Source organism: Stenella coeruleoalba (genome assembly GCF_951394435.1).
Source record: "Stenella coeruleoalba genome assembly, chromosome: 2".
NCBI lineage: Eukaryota > Metazoa > Chordata > Mammalia > Artiodactyla > Delphinidae > Stenella > Stenella coeruleoalba.
In genome coordinates, this window is record NC_137147.1 from 176,276,217 (window position 1) to 176,294,218 (window position 18,002).

The 18,002-nt window shown below is 36.1% G+C and overlaps 1 protein-coding gene across 1 annotated transcript in view; it reads right to left on the minus strand.

The window, feature by feature from the left end:
- Positions 1-16,060: 16,060 nt before the first annotated feature.
- The window catches only part of MINDY3 (MINDY lysine 48 deubiquitinase 3), a 101,433-nt gene continuing 99,491 nt past the window's right edge, over positions 16,061-18,002 (minus strand). Inside the window, exon 15 of the mRNA XM_079915204.1 lies at positions 16,061-17,016. Coding sequence (XP_079771330.1) covers positions 16,867-17,016 — 150 coding nt within the window. The 3' untranslated portion in view covers positions 16,061-16,866. The remainder of the gene's footprint in view (positions 17,017-18,002) is intronic.

An 18,002-nucleotide genomic window follows, 5' to 3' on the forward strand; every position in this document is an offset into this window, starting at 1 on the left:
TGTATATAGTTAGGTGCTCCTCGGTTGGTGCATACATACTTACAAGTGTTATATCTTCTTGCTGTTTGACCCCTTTATCATTATAGAATGCCCCCCTTTGTCTCGTATAAGAGTCCCTGTTATAGGATAGAAAGCCCAGAGATAAACCCACGCACATATGGTCACCGAATCTTTGATAAAGGAAGCAAGAATATACAATGGAGAAAAGACAGCCTCTTCAATAAGTGGTGCTGCGAAAACTGGACAGCTACATGTAAAAGAATGAAATTAGAACACTCCCTAACACCAGACACAAAAATAAACTCAAACTGGATTAAAGACCTAAAGGTAAGGCCAGACACTATCAAACTCTTAGAGGAAAACATAGGCAGAACACTCTATGACATAAATCACAGCAAGATCCTTTTTGACGTACCTCCTAGAAGAATGGAAATAAAAACAAAAATAAACAAATGGGACCTAATGAAACTTCAAAGCTTTTGCACAGCAAAGTAAACCATAAACAAGACGAAAAGACAACCCTCAGAATGGGAGAAAATATTTGCAAACGAAGCAACTGACAAAGGATTAATCTCCAAAATATACAAGTAGCTCATGCAGCTCAATATCAAAAAAACAAACAACCCAATCCAAAAATGGGCAGAAGACCTAAATAGACATTTCTCCAAAGAAGATACACAGATTGCCAACAAACCCATGAAAGGATGCTCCACATCACTAATCATTAGAGAAATGCAAATCAAAACTACAGTGAGGTATCACCTCACGCTGGTCAGAATGGCCATCATCAAAACATCTACAAACAATAAATGCTGGAGAGGGTGTGGAGAAAAGGGAACCCTTTGCAGTGTTGGTGGGAATGTAAATTTCCCACCCACAAAGTCAAAATAGACTGGACTCAAAGTCTTGTGAGTCCCTGCTCTGCCACTTACTGCTGTAGGACCTTGAGCCTGAACCTCTGGGGTTTGCTTTCTCCTCTGTGCAGTGGGGATAGAACATGACATCTACCAAGTACTGTCTACCTTTTGGGAAAGCTCCTCCTGCCTACTGTTTGAAAGTTTCCCCATCCTGGATGGGGCTGTCTGGTTTTGGCTCCTAAATACCCCATCCCGGTTATGACACCTTTACCTTTTAAGAATATTGACCTGGGATGTTTGCATTCGGCCTTCTCCCACCTCCCTTCCTGCCAACTCTCACCCACTTCCCACAGCCTGCACCCAGACATCTAGGCACCAGACCTCTAATCCTCAGTACAAGAATCTACACCCAAGTCCCTCGTGCTTCTGCTCCAGAATTATTATATACCTCCTCTATGGCCAAACCAAAGCTACTATTCCCTCAAGGTTTGGCTCTGTATTAGGAGAGAGACAGAGCCCTTTCCACCTAAAGCCATCTTTCTTAGCCCAGTGCCTGAGGTTTTTACCTAATCTTGTAACCGACTCTATTTCAAATTTCATCAGTCCAGATTCATTTGGGTTACCCAGTATCGTCATTTATTGGAGTATGGGATCTGCAGATAATGTGTTACTTTAGTCCATATTCATCTCTTATCCTAGTTGTACTAGGTATTACATTTACTGAGGACAGGTGGAGGAAAGTTTTAGAACACCAGCAGTTTAAGAGAAAAATCAAATCATGAAATTTCACTTCCTCAAATGAGTGAAGATTATAATGGATTGCAAATAGGTATTATATTGAGTAACAATTCAACATACCACTCTGAAGTCTCAACTGTGTTCCATAAACTGTTACTAGAATCACAGATACGAATAAGATCAGGTTGCTGCCTCTGAAAAGCTGGACACTTACTGCAGTGATTTAATTTAACATTGTAAGTGGGCTCTCAAGCCCACTTCTGCTGAAAACTGCTGCCCCATCCCACAAAACGTTGAATTGTTTTAAAGCTTGAATATTTTAAATGTAGTTATATTTTTCTGTCTATTCCCATTTGAGTTGTGTAGCGTCTCCTTTATAAAGTTAGTATTTTTGGTTGATCAGGATCCTGACTCATTTGTTGGCAAGTGAGGAAGCTGATAATCAATAATAACAATTAGAATACCCACCACTGGGAGTTCCCTGGCGGTCCAGTAATTAGGACTCGGGGCTTTCACTACTGGGGCCCAGGTTGAATCCCTGGTGAGGGAGCTAAGATACTGTAAGTCGCTGGGCATGGCCGGAAAAAAAAAAAAAAGAATACCCACTATTTATTTCCTTTGCACCAGAAAATTTATGCATAATATTTAGTATTCTTATAACCCACTTCTCGGGTGAAAAAAATATAGAAACCAAGGAACTGATTTAAGGATTCATAGTGAGTGGTAGCACGTGTGTCAGAGGTCTACCCTGCCTTCAGAAACATCCATTATGTCATCTTCTGGCTCCAGCTTCTTGCAAGGAAATAATCTGTATTTCAGTTAGAATTTTGGAATTTTGCCATGGGAAAAAAATGGTACTCACTTTCTAGGATTTGTAAAAGTAAGTAGATAAGAAGTGTGACAGAAAACAAATCAGACCACATAAGAAATATAGTAAATAAAGAGAAACTTTTTTTTCCAGAGCAATGTGATTTTGACATGGTGTATTTCCCCTATTAAATTTTAACAAGATTATATATGTGTTTATAGACAAAATGTTTTAATTTAACTCTACATGACAGCTGGAAATTGCTCACATTTGCTCTTTTGCTCAAAATATTTGTTTAGAATTAGTCAATTGATTTAATATGTAACATCAGTTAGTGTGAACAAGAAAAAAAGTGCAGTCGACAGGGAAGAAAATATTATTGTATAATGTGACCATTGTGTTGATAGAATGAGTTAGTGTTCTTCAGTAGAGACATTTCATGTTAACTCTGATGTGGAACATACTGAAAAAAATTGTACTGTCAATCTTATACTCAGATAAAAAAACCTTTGTAGCATAACAGGTTTTTTTAATTCATGCTTAGAAAATTAAGTCACATACCTTGATATGATAAATACTGTGTTACATTACAGTGAGTCATGTAATGTATTTTCTTCTTATAGTTACAAATTCTGGGCTGGTATAGATTTGGCCGTGTGGTGCAAGTGTCTCCCAGGTACATAAAGCAATTCCGTCATCTTCATAAGGAAGCGGTGGGAAGAAAAGAAAACGTTGATTTGATCATCTAGTATGATCAAAAGTTAGATATAAAGCTTTATATTTAAGATCTTACTTAGTACGTACAGTAATGCTTCCTAAGGCCTTGTGAATGAAAATGAGTATCATTTTCATCTCCATTTTACATAGAAAATGCATATAAAATATTTAAGTAAATTGCCCAAATCCATGCTGGGAGCAAATATTCAAAGTGAGACCGGGTTCCTCTTGTGTTTCACTGTACTGCGTGTGTAAAATCATCCCTATTTGCAGGTGTAGGTGACCTTGACTCTTCTCTGGGCTTAGTGCCACTGTGGTTTGCTGGCATTCAAGAGCAGTGTCAGCAGAGATGGTTAAGCCTGCCTTGTGTCTCAGCCCTGCCATGTTCTGATTGTGTGACTATGGGCAGTAAGTTTGTCTCTAAACCTCAGGAACTACACCTATACAACAGGGAAACTTATACCATAGGGTTGTTGAAATGTCATAGCTGATTCAGAGACACTGTAAAAAATGGTTCCTGTAATTATAATTTAAAGACACTGAGAAAATGATACTGGACACATGGTAAGAACTAATGAAAACTTTACCCACAGTGTGACTATTTCTCTTCTAATTGCCCTCTTTTTGTTTTTCTCCTGATTATTATCCATAATCTTTATTCTGGGGACTTAAGTGAAAATGTTTTCAGTCCACTATTATTGAGTGTACCTCACTTTGCGAGGTAGGTATAATGATTCCCATTTTATAGCAGAGGAATTAGGATTCAAAACATTAAGTGGACTGGAGAGAGTCGATAAACGCTTGCTCAATGAATAAATAAGTAAAGTAAGTGACAGAGCCAGGATTTAAAACCAGATTTTATAAGCTTAAGTCCAGCGTTCTTTCTGCTTTATTGTTTGTCTTCCTGGAAAGGATTGGGTGAGCCTAAGCCGTCAATGTATCCTGTGCTATGAATTCAACAATTAATGCTTGATTTTGAAAGGAGAGAATTATGTTGGTTTCATTAGCCTTTATTTAATGATAGATAAAGGACGTGTGTACCTTTTGCTTAGCCTATAATTTATAGGCTATCCTTAAAATTATTCCCCTGTCCTTCAAATTATTTTTAGATATAACTGACACATAACACTGGATTAGTTTTAGGTATACAAAATAATGATTCCATATATGTGTATACTGCAAAGTGATTACCACAATAAGTTAACATTAGTCACCATGCAGTTATAAACTTTGTTGTTCTTGTGATAAAGTTTACCTCTTAGCAACTTTCCAATAAACAATACAGTATTATTAACTATAGTCATCATCCGGTATGTTACCTCATCAGGACTTACTTATCTATTAATGAGAAGTTTGTACCTTTTGACCCCATTCACCCATTTCACCCACTCCCTACCTCTGGCAACCACCAATCTGTTCTCTGTATCTATGAGGTTTTTTTACCTCCAGATTCCGCTTATAAGGAAGATCATACAGTATTTGTCTTTCTCGGTGTCACTTATTTCTCTTAGCATAATGTCCTCTAAGTTCATGCATGTTATTGCAGATGGCAAGATTTCCTTCTCTTTTATGGCGGGATAATATCCTTTTATGTATATACCACATTTAAACAATTCATTTGTCTGTTAGGGCACACTTAGGTTGCTTCCCTGACTTGGCTTTTGTAAGTAATGGTGCAATAACATGGGAATGCAGATACCTTTTGAGAGAGGGATGAAATTTCCTTCGAATACATACCCAGAAGAAGAATTACTGGATCATAAGGTAGTTCTACTTTTAGTATTTTGTGGAACCTCCATACTGTTTTCCATAGTGGCTGTATCAATTTACATTCCCATCAACAGTGCCCAAGGGTTTCCTTTTGTCCATATCATCTGCAACATTTGCTGTTCGTTGTCTTTTGATAATAGCCATTCTAACAGGTGTGCGGTGATACCTCACTGTGGTTTTGATTTACATTTCCCTGATGATTAGTGATGTTGACCACCTTTTCATGTACCTGACGGTATTTGTATGTCTCTTGGAAAAATGTTTATTCAGATCCTCTGCCCATATTTTAATCAGACTTTTTTTAGGTGCATGAGATCTATGTCTGTCTATCTATCTATCTATAGATAGATATAGATTGAACCCTTATCAGATATAGAGTTTGCAAATATTTTCTCTCATTGCCTTTTCGTTTTGTTGATGGTTTCCTTTTCTGTACAGAAGCTTTTTAGTTTGATGTAGTCCCACCTTGTTTATTTTAGGTTTTGTTGCCCTTGCTTTTGCTGTCAAATCCAAAATATCATCACCAAGACTGATGTCAAGGAGCTTACCACCTATTTTCTTCTAGGAGTTTTACGGTTTCAGGTCTTACGTACAAGTCTTTAATCCATTTTTGAGTTAATTTTTGTGTCTGGTGTAACGTAGTGGTCCAGTTTCATTCTTTTGCATGTGAGCTGTCCAGTGTTCCCAGCACCTTTTACTGACAAGTCTGTCCTTTCCCCATTGTATATTCTTGGCCTCTTTGTTGTAATTAATTGACCATAGATATGTGTAGATTTGTTTCTGAGCTCTCTATTCTGTTCCATTGATCTGCGTATCTGTTTGTAAGCAAATACCGTATTGTTTTGATTACTATAGCTTTGTAATATAATCGGAAACCAGAAAGCATGAAGCCTCCAGCTTTGTTCTTAAGATTGCTTTGGCTATTTGGGGTCTTGTATGGTTCCATATACATTTGAGGATTGTTTCTTCTATTTCTGTGAAAACTTCCATTGGAATTTTGATAGGAATTACGTGAAGTGTAGATTGCTTTGTGTAGTATGAAATGTTTAATGCTATTAATTGTTACAATTTGTTAGCCTAGAACATCTTTTCATTCATTTGTGTCTTCCATGTCTGTCATCAATGTCTTAAAGATTTCAGTGTACAAGTCTTTCACCTCCTTGGTTAAATTTGTTCCTGGGTATTTTATTATTTCTGATGTGATTGTAAATGGGATTGTTTTCTTAATTTCTCTTTCTGTAGTTTATTAGTGTATAAAAATGCAACAGATTTTTGCATATCAATTTTGTATCCTGCAACTTTACTGAATTTATTACTTCTGTCCATTTTTTGGTGGAGTCTGTAGGGTTTTCTATATATATCATCTGCAAATAGTGACAGTTTTACTACTTCCTTTACAGTTTGGATGCCATTTATTTATTTATTTATTTATTGTCTGATTGCTCTGACTAGGACTTCCATTACCATGTTGAATAAAAGTGGCAAGAGTGGGTATTCTTGTCTTGTTCCTGATCTTAGAGGAAAAGATATTAGTTTTTTTTTTTTTACCAATGAGTATGGTAATAGCTGTGGGCTTGTCATGTATGGCCTTTATTATATTGAGGCATGTTGTTCCCTCTATACCCAGTTTGTTGAGAGTTTTTACCATAAATGTATGTTGAATTTTGTCATTTACTTTTTCTGCCTCTATTGATTTTTGATTACTGTTTCAATCTCCCTGCTAGTAATGAGCCTGTTCAGATTTTCTCTCTCTTCATGATTCAGTCCTGATAGGTTGTATCTTTCTAGGAATTTCCATTTCTTCTAGGTTATCCAATTTGTTGGCATACATTGTTCATAGCAGCCTCTTATGATTCTTTGTATTTCTCGGGAGAGTTGTGTCTCCTCTTTCATTTCTGATTTTTTTTTTTAGTCATCAATTTTATACACATCAGTGTATACACATCAATCCCAATCGCCCAATTCACACCCCCACCGCCACCCCCTGCTGCTTCCCCCCCGGTGTCCATACGTTTGTTTTCTACATCTGTGACTCAATTTCTACCCTGAAAACCGGTTCGTCTGTACCATTTTTCTAGGTTCCACATATATGCATTAATATACAATATTTGTTTTTCTCTTTCTGACTTACTTCACTCTGTATGAGAGTCTCTAGATCTATCCACATCTCAACAGTTGACCCAATTTCGTTCCTTTTTATGGCTGAGTAATATTCCATTGTAGATATGTACCACATCTTCTTTATCCATTCATATGTCGATGGGCATTTAGGTTGCTTCCATGACCTGGCTATTGTAAACAGTGCTGCAATGAACATTGGGGTGCATGTGTCTTTTTGGTTTGCTCTGGGTATATGCCCAGTAGTGGGATTGCTGGATCATATGGTAATTCTATTTTTAGTTTTTTAAGGAACCTCCATACTGTTCTCCATAGTGGCTGTATCAGTTACATTCCCACCAACAGTGCAAGAGGGTTCCCTTTTCTCCACGCCCTCTCCAGCATTTGTTGTTTGTAGATTTTATGATGAAGCCCATTCTAACTGGTGTGAGGTGATATCTCATTGTAATTTTGATTTGCATTTCTCTAATAATTAGTGATGTTGAGCAGCTTTTCATGTGCTTCTTGGCCATCTGTATGTCTTCTTTGGAGAAATGTCTATTTAGGTCTTCTGCCCATTTTTGGATTGGGTTGTTTGTTCTTTTAATGTTGAGCTGCACAAGCTGTTTATATATTTTGGAGATTAAGCCTTTGTCCATTGATTTGTTCGCAAACATTTTCTCCCATTCTGAGGGTTCTCTTTTTGTCTTGCTTATGTTTTCCTTTGCTTTTCAAAGGCTTTTAAGTTTCATTAGGTCCCATTTGTTTATTTTTGTTTTTATTTCCATTACTCTAGGAGGTGGATCAGAAAAGATCTTACTGTGATTTATCTCAAAGAGTGTTCTTCCTATGTTTTCCTCTAAGAGTTTTATAATGTCTGGTCTTACATTTAGGTCTCTAATACATTTTGAGTTTATTTTTGTGTATGGTGTTAAGGAGTGTTCTGATTTCATTCTTTTACATGTAGCTGTCCAGTTTTCCCAGCACCTTTTATTGAAGAGTATGTCTTTTCTCCATTGTGTATCCTTGCCTCCTTTGTCATAGATTAGTTGACCATAGGTGCATGGGTTTACCTCTGAGCTTTCTATCTTGTTCCATTGATCTATGTTTCTGTTTTTGTGCCAGTACCATACTGTCTTGATTACTGTAGCTTTGTAGTATAGTCTGAAGTCAGGGAGTCTGATTCCTCCAGCTTCATTTTTTTCCCCTCAAGACTGCTTTGGCTATTTGGGGTCTTTTGTGTCTCCATACAAATTTTAAGATTTTTCGTTCTAGTTCTGTAAAAAATGCCATTGGTAATTTGATAAGGATTGCATTGAATCTGTAGATTGCTTTGGGTAGTATAGTGCTTTTCACAGTATTGATTCTTCCAATCCAAGAACATGGTATATTACTCCATCTGTTGGTATCTTTAATTTCTTTCATCAGTGTCTTATAGTTTTCTACATACAGGTCTTCTGTCTCCCTAGGTAGATTTATTCCTAGGTATTTTATTCTTTTAGTTGCAATGGTAAATGGGAGTGTTTCCTTAATTTCTCTTTCAGATTTTTCATCATTATTGTATAGGAATGCAAGAGATTTCTGTGAGTTAATTTTGTATCCTGCAACTTTAGTAAATTCATTGATTAGCTCTAGTAGTTTTCTGGCGGCATTTTTAGGATTCTCTATGTATAGTATCATGTCATCTGCAAACAGTGACAGTTTTACTTCTTCTTTTCCAATTTGTATTCCTTTTATTTCTTTTTCTTCTCTGATTGCTGTGGCTAGGACTTCCAAAACTATGTTGAATGATAGTGGTGAGAGTGGACATCCTTGTCTTGTTCCTGATCTTAAAGGAAATGCTTTCAGTTTTTCACCATTGAGAATGATGTTTGTTGTGGGTTTGTCATATATGGCCTTTATTATGTTGAGGTAGGTTCCCTCTATGCCCACTTTCTGGAGAGTTTTTGTCATAAATGGGTGTTGATTTTTTTTTTTTTTTTTTTTTTTTTTTTTGCGGTACGTGGGCCTCTCACTGCCATGGCCTCTCCCGTTGCGGACCACAGGCTCCGGACGGACAGGCCCAGCGGCCATGGCTCACGGGCCCAGCCACTCCGCGGCATGTGGGATCTTCCCAGACTGGGGCATGAACCCACATCCCCTGCATCGGCAGGCGGACTCTCAACCACTGTGCCACCAGGGAAGCCCCTGGGTGTTGAATTTTGTTAAAAGCTTTTTCTGAATCTATTGAGATGATCATATGGTTTTTATTCTTCAATTTGTTAATATGGTGTATCACATTGATTGATTTGTGTATATTGAAGAATCCTTGCATCCCTGGGATAAATCCCACCTGATCGTGGTGTATGATCCTTTTAATGTGTTGTTGGATTCTGTTTGCTAGTATTTTGTTGGGGATTCTTGCGTCTATATTCATCAGTGATATTGGTCTGTAATTTTCTTTTTTTGTAGTATCTTTGTCTGGTTTTGGTATCAGGGTGATGGTGGCCTCATAGAATGAGTTTGGGAGTGTTCCTTCCTCTGCAATTTTTTGGAAGAGTTTGAGAAGGATGGGTGTTAGCTCTTCTCTAAATGTTTGATAGAATTCACCTGTGAAGCCATCTGGTCCTGGACTTTTGTTTGTTGGAAGATTTTTAATCACAGTTTCAACTTCATTACTTGTGATTGGGCTGTTCATATTTTCTATTTCTTCCTGGTTCAGTCTTGGAAGGTTATACCTTTCTAAGAATTTGTCCATTTCTTCCAGGTTGTCCATTTTATTGGCATAGAGTTGCCTATAGTAGTCTCTTAGGATGCCTTGTATTTCTGCGGTGTCTGTTGTCTACTTTTTCATTTCTTCTTTTATTGATTTGAGTCCTCTTCCTCTTTTTTCTTGATGAGTCTGGCTAATGGTTTATCAGTTTTGTTTATCTTCTCAAAGAACCAGCTTTTAATTTTATTTATCTTTGCTATTGTTTTCTTTGTTTCTATTTATTTCTGCTCTGATCTTTATGATTTCTTTCCTTCTGCTAACTTTGAGTTTTGTTCTTCTTTCTCTAGTTCCTTTAGGTGTAAGGTTAGATTATTTGTTTGAGATTTTTCTTGTTTCTTGAGGTAGGCTTGTATAGCTATAAACTTCCCTCTTAGAACTGCTTTTGCTGCATCCCATAGATTTTGGATTGTAGTGTTTTCATTGTCATTTGTCTCTAGGTATTTTTTGATTTCCTCTTTGATTCTTCAGTGATCTCTTGGTTATTTAGTAACGTAGTGTTTAGCCTCCACGTTTGTGTTTTTTACGTTTCTTCCCCTGTAATTCATTTCTAATCTCATAGCGTTGTTGTCAGAAAAGGTGCTTGATACGATTTCAGTTTTCTTAAATTTACTCAGGCTTTATTTGTGACCCAAGATGTGATCTATCCTGAAGAATGTTCCATGCGCACTTGAGAAGAAAGTGTAATCTGCTATTGGTGGATGGAATGTCCAATAAATATCAAAATCGATCTGGTCTATTGTGTCATTTAAAGCTTCTCTTTCCTTATTTATTTTCATTTTGGATGATCTGTCCATTGGTGTGAGGTGTTAAAGTCTCCCACTATTAGTGTATTACTGTCGATTTCCTCTTTTACAGCTGTTAGCAGTTGCCTTGTGTATTGAGGTGCTCCTATGTTGGGTGCATATATATTTATAATTGTTATATCTTCTTGGATTGATCCCTTGATAATTATGTGGTGTCTTTCCTTGTCTCTTGTAACATTCTTTATTTTAAAGTCTATTTCATCTGAGATGAGGATTGCTACTCCAGCTTTCCTTTTATTTCCGTTTGCATGGATTTTTTTCCATCCCCTCATTTTCAGTCTGTATGTGTCCCTAGTCTGAAGTGGGTCTCTTGTAGACAGCATATATATGGGTCTTGTTTTTGTATCTGTTCAGCAAGCCTGTGTCTTTTGGTTGGAGCATTTAATCCATTCACGTTTAAGGTAATTATTGATATGTGAGTTCCTACAACCATTTTCTTGTTTTGGGTTTGTTTTTGTAGGTCCTTTTCTTCTCTTGTGTTTCCCACTTAGAGAAGTTCCTTTAGCATTTGTTGTAGAGCTAGTTTGGTGGTGCTGAATTCCCTTAGCTTTTGCTTGTCCGTAAAGCTTTTGATTTCTCCATCAAATCTGTATGAGATCCTTGCCGGGTAGAGTAATCTTGGTTGTAGGTTCTTAACTTTCATCTCTTTAAGTATATCATGCCACTCCCTTCTGGCTTGTAGTTTCTGCTGAGAAATCAGCTGTTAACCTTATGGGAGTTCCCTTGTATGTTATTTGTCATTTCTCCCTTGCTGCTTTCAATAATTTTTCTTTGTCTTTAATTTTTGCCAATTTGATTACTGTGTGTCTTGGCGTGTTACTCCTTGGGTTTATCCTGTATGGGATTCACTGTGCTTCCTGGACTTGGGTGGCTATTTCCTTTCCCATGTTAGGGAAGTTTTCAACTATAATCTCTTCAAATATTTTCTCGGGTCCTTTCTCTCCTTTCCTTCTGGGACCCCTATAATGCGAATGTTGTTGCGTTTAATATTGTCCCAGAGGTCTCTTAGGCTGTCTTCATTTCTTTTCATTCTTTTTTCTTTATTCTGTTCTGCAGCAGTGAATTTCACCATTCTGTGTTCCTGGTCACTTATCTGTTCTTCTGCCTCAGTTATTCTGCTATTGATTCCTTCTAGTGTAGTTTTCATTTCAGTTACTGTATTGTTCATCTCTGTTTGTTTGTTCTTTAATTCTTCTAGGTCTTTATTAAACATTTCTTGCATCTTCTCCATCTTTGCCTCCATTCTTTTTCCGAGGTCCTGGATCATCACCACTATCATTATTCTGAATTTCTTTTCTGGAAGGTTGCTTATCTCCACTTGATATAGTTGTTTTTCTGGGGTTTTATCTCGTTCCTTCATCTGGTACATAGCCCTTTGCCTTTTCATCTTGCCTGTCTTTCTGTGAATGTGGTTTTTGTTCCACAGGCTGCAGGACTATAGGTCTTCTTGCTTCTGCTCTCATTTCTGATGTTTGAGTTCTCTTTTTCTTGGCGAGTCTAGCCAAATGTCAATTTTGTGTATCTTCAAAAACTAGCTTAGTTTCAATGATCTTTTAATTGTCTTTTTAGTCTATTTTATTTCTGCCTGATCTGTTATTTCCTTCCTTCCACAAACTTGGGATTCATTTGTTTTTTTGTGTCTTCGAGGTGTAAAGTTACGTCGTTTATTTGAGATCTTTGTTTCTTTACATAGGCATTTATCAGTATGAACTTCCCTCTTAGAACTGCTTCTGGTGTCCCATAAGTTTTTGTATGTTGTATTTCCATTTTCACTTAATTTTTGATTTCTCTTTTGTATTCTTCTTTGACCCATCAGTTGTTCAGTAGCATGCTGTTTAATATCCACATATTTGTGAATTTTCCAGTTTTCTTCTTGTAATTTCTAGTTTCATACCACTGTGGTCAGAAACAATGTTCAATATGATTTCAGTCTTCTTAAATTTGTTAAGACTTGTTTTGTGGCCTAACATCATATATCCTGGAAAATGTTTCATGTTAGCTGGAGAAAAATGTGTATCCTGTTGCTTTTGGATGGAATGTTCTGTATATGTTAAGTCCATCTGGTCTAACATGCAGTTTAAGTCCAGTGTTTCCTTTCTGACTTTATGTCTGGATGTGGTATCCATTTATTCAAGTGTATTATTAAAGTCCCCTACTATTGTTATACTGATGTCTACTTCTCCCTTTAGGGCTGTTAATATTTGCTTTATATATTTAGGTGCTCCTATGCTGTGTGTAATTTACACGTTACATCCTCTTGTTGGATTGACTTATCATTTTATAATTACCTTTTGTCTCTTATTACAGTCTTTGTCTGGGAGCCAGTTTTACCTGATTAACATTTAGTTACCCCAGGCTTTTTCTTGTTTTCCATTTGTGCAGAGTATCATTTTACATCCCTTCACTTTTGAGTGTGTCCTTACAACTGAAGTGAGTCTGTTGCAGGCAGCACATAGATGGGTCTTGTTTTTTGTTTGTTTTTATACCTATTCAGCCATGATATGTATTCTGATTGGAGAACTTAGTCCATTTGCACTTTAGGTAATTATTGATAGGTATGTACTTACTGCCATTTTGTTCATTGTTTTCTGGCTGTTTTGTAATTCCTCGTCTTTTTCTTCTTCTCTTGATCTCTTCATATGTGTTGTGATGATCTTCTGTAGTGATATGCCTAGATTCCTTTCTCTAACTTTTGTGTATCTATCTATTACAGGTTTTTGCTTTGTTGTTACCATGAGGTTTAAATTTATGTCTCTTTTAAGATAATAACAATTTAAGTTTGAATGTACTCTTAACTCCAGTCTTTTTAATATCTGGAGAATTTAAAGCAATGTTTCCCTTTTCTTTTTTGGTGTTAATAATTTATTTCTCATTTTGTTCTTGATCAATTTTGTTAGGTGTTTTTATCCTTTTTTATTAGTCTCCCCCCTCCCCCCAGAGAACTAACTTCTGGTGTTACTGACGTTTTTCGTATTACATATCTGCTATTTCATGGGTTTCGTGTTTTATCTTTTATTCTTACAATTCAGTGTTTTTTAGTATATTCTGTTGTGTAACCATCACATCTATTCTAGAACATTCTTATCACCCCAAAAGAAACCCCTATACACTGGCAATCATTTCCCAATTCTGTGCCTCCACTCTGTCCCCATCCTAGGCTCTTGTGACTGCTAATCCCTTTTCTCTCTCTATGGTTTGCCTATTCTGGACATTTCACATAAATGGAATCATAATGTGTGGTCTTTTGCAACAGGCTTCTTTCTCTTAGCCTGTGTTCCAAGTTCATCCGTGTGGTTGCACATATCAGTAATTCTTCTTAATTTTCAAATAATTTTTCATTGTATGTATATAGTACATTTATTTATCCACCCATTGGTTAATGGACATTTAGATCATTTCCATTTTTGGCTAGGACGAATAACACCACTATAAAGAAAAAATGTTGTGTGTATATATGGCTTGTAGTTGTGTGTTTAAATGTTTAAGAAAAAGAAAAAATGTGTGTATATGTTTTAAAGAAAAAATGTTGTGTGTATATATGTTTTGCTTCTCTTGGGTGTATACCTAGGAGTGGAAATGCTGGGTCATATGCTCACCCTTGATTTAACTTCCTGAAGAACTGCACTACTGTTTTCCTAAGTGACTTCACTATTTTATATCCCCACCAACAATTTAAGATTTCCATTTCCTCCACATCTTTGCCAACACTCGTTACTATCTAGCTTTCTGATTTTAGACATCCTAGGGTAGGTGAAGTGGTATCTCATGGTTTTTAGTTTAATTTCCCTAATGACTAATTTTGTTAAGCATGTTTTCGAGTGTTTACTGGCCATTTGTGTATCATCTTTGGAGATATCTCTCTTCAAATCATTTGCCCATTTAAAAATATTTTTAATTTTATAAGATTTCTTTATATATTCTGGATACAAATTCCTTATGAGGTATGGTTTTCAAGTATTTTCTCCCATTCTGTGGGCTGTCATCTCACCTTCTTGATGGTGTCCTTTGATACACAAAAGTTTTAATTTTGATGAAGTTCAATTTATCTTTGCTGCTGCTGTTGTTTTTGGTACTCTAAGAAACCACCGTCTAACCCATTAGATGGATTTGATGATGAGGATTGTTTTTTCTTTTATAGTTTTAGCTCTTACAATTAGATCTCTGATCATTTTAAGTTAACTTTTACAGATGGTGTGTAAAGTCCAAATTTGTTTTGCATGTCAGTATCTCTTTTTATCTCATTATTTACTTTACTTTCAGTTTTGTTTTTGAGATGAAAGCTTATTTTTCTAATTTCCAAACTTTCTATTTTTCTACCATATTTACTTAAAGTTATACATTTCCCTCTAAGCACTGCTTTATTTACATTCCACAATCTTTACTATGTACTATTTTCATTATCATTCAGTAAAAAATATGTTCTAATTCCCAGTGCAATTCCACTTTGACCCTTGGGTTATTCAGAAGTGTGCTGCTTAATTTCCAGACTTCTGGGGATTTTCTAAGTTTGTTTTATGGTCCAGCATATAGTCTGTTTTGGTAAGTGTCCCACTTGGACGTGAAAAGAAAATGTATCTGCAGTTGTTTGTTTGATGTGTTTGACAGCTGTCAGTTAGATCAAGCTAAGGTCCCAGTCATGCCAGTCATATGAGTTAAGAAACCTACAGTTTCCCAGCTGGGCCTCCAGATTGAGAGGCAGATAAGCCATGCCCACTGTATTCTGTTCAAACTCCTGAGCCACAGGCTTTGTAAAATGATTATGTTGTGGAATTCTGGGATGGTTTGTTATGAAGCAACTGTAAGGAGAAATGACTACACTGTAGGCTCAATGTTTGAGAAGAATCTATGCTTTTTCATAATCCTTATGGAATTTAGGACCAGAGTTAGAGACTAATTCTAGTATAATGTGTTTTACAGCCATTTGGTAATAGGCAAGATGTACCAAAAATACACTTTACAGCTGTAACTGTAGTAGCTAGTATCACACTCCTGAACACAGTGCTACCAAAAGTTGTTATATATAAAATTTTGTGCTACTTTTTTCCTATGCTAAAATCTAATCATTGTAATTGTTAATGTCTATAAAAGTATAAATAAAACCCCCAAGAGACTTAGAGAGGAAATACATATTCAACTATACTGTTGAAGGTAAAAGTTCAGTTCTAAAATTCCTAAGAGGATATCTTGTTGGCTTCTCAAGTGAAGGAAAGAAAATATTTTCTGGCTATTCACATCTCAAATTGCTGGGCAACAAACCTGTCAACATATAGTAAATCTCTCTCAGTGAACAGGATGGGGCTTCTGCAACTTTGTCCACTGATGCGGACTGCTGCCCGTCAGGTTCTGGTGCTCCTGGCTGTCTGAGTTACAGAAGTCCTAGGTAAGCATAAGGTTTGGTGTCCCTGTCGAGGGGTCGTGTGCATCCGGCAGGCGTCTGTTCTATGCTGTGCTCTCAGGGTTACTGGGCAGAATCATTTAAAAGTATTTATTTTGAGCCATGAATGTGAAAAATCAAGGATATAGTTGAAGAAAAAAAAGTGTTTATTTAGGCCATCCACTAGGATCATAATAAATAATGCAATATACTAATGTAATAACAGATGTTCTCATGCATTTATCACATTTAAAATATACAAGAAAGCTGGCTTATGGGGCTGTTAGGACAAATTTGGAGAAGTGTATTTGGCAATACAGTGAAAGCTGACAGTCTTAAGACTATCAGATTCTCTTTCCTCTATATGTCTGTGAATAAATGGTAATGTTCCCTTATAGCTTCTACTTTTTATAAACATGCCAGAGCTAAGCCAATTGTCAAAGGTCCAGGTTGACAATTTGTTATTTATCAATCAATCAATGTTTCTAATGGAAACCAGATTTTAGAAAATAACAAAGATAAACTTTTGCATTTCAGTGTGGAGGCTGATATATTGCATGCCAGAATCATTTAAACAATAAACTGTGCCTGAATGAAATAAAACCCCAAAGTAGAAGTTTATAAATAGTAACTTTGATGCTCAATATAAAAATGTTATAATATGATGCTTGATAAATGACCAAATTATCTGACTGCAACAGTGATAAAACTTTGATTACAGCTTAGTTTTGCTAGTAAATTTCACATAAAGAGTTTAAATAGGGTAACCTTTAACTTAAAGCTTTAAAACAAATAATTTAAACATATCTTAAACACTGAAAATGTGTTTTCAATTGTTATTTACAGTTAATCAATGATACCAGTGTATAGCTTAATTGAGCCAATCGCCAGTCTTTCATCCCTCTTTCAACATCTGCTATTACAATCTTCCTTATAAATACTTCGGCAAATCAGTTTAGTGAAGGAGACCGATCTGTGGTCCAGAGTAATTCAATGTATGGCCATTTGGTTTGGAGACAGCGTTTAATAGGAGTGTCATCTGTCTGTAGCATGGGATCTTCAAAACCCATAACAACTGCGGTTCCTTCCACATACATTACCTGTTGAACAAAATAAAGCCACAAGGTCAATCAATCAATATCCTTAGCGACATCTTGTGAGGGATCCAGAGCTTTTCATAGGCTGGCAAACAGGGCACTGTGTACTGTTTCATATGGAACTTTATATCTAGTTTTATTCTGATAGAAATTATAAGCTAGAATATCTGCTTCCTGATTAATGTGAAAATAAATCTGGAAATGAGATGGTGAAACAATTTTAACTACTAGCTGAATTTAGATTGTAAGATCATGATTTATAAGAAGTGTATGCAAATCCCAAGAACATACTATTTCTGATAAAAGAAAAATCATGCTTCCAGTAATATATTTTCTTTATATAACATTTACTTAGTTCCTATTGCTTTAATATGGAGGCACTCAGCTATATATTCTGAGAAGGACTTATTTTCTTCTTTCAATCTAAATGTTGAATTTCCAGAGCTGCAAGCAAACTGGATGTTTGTCAATGAAATTTTCTATTATTGTACTAAATACTTCTGAAATACTATTCATGAATATACTTTGTTCTGCATGAAAAATCATGGAGAAAAAAAATTAAAGGACGTCAGGTCAGAAACAAAAATCTCTATATGTAATGGCAATGACTATTAAAAAGATACACTGGCAGGTGGATAGATATCAGAAAAGTTTAATTCTGATTTCTTTAAACAACTTTTAGAAGTCATTTGTGAAGTAACATACTAGCTAAAGCCCTACCTCATTATAAGCGCCCACCGCATACATTAAAGCATTCAGTCATGAATTTCGCTTTGTACCAAGAGACATTCTAACTGCATAATTTAAAAGGAACAGATACAGACGACTACCCTCTTCCAAAGTATGTGTAATGATTTTTACACTCAGTGGCTGATACACACGATTGTAATTACGTTCTTCCAAGATAAAAGCTATAAACTATTTGACCAAGGAGCCAAGAGAAACAACAACCTGATTAGCCTTAAGTTGGAGTCTCCTTAAAATACATT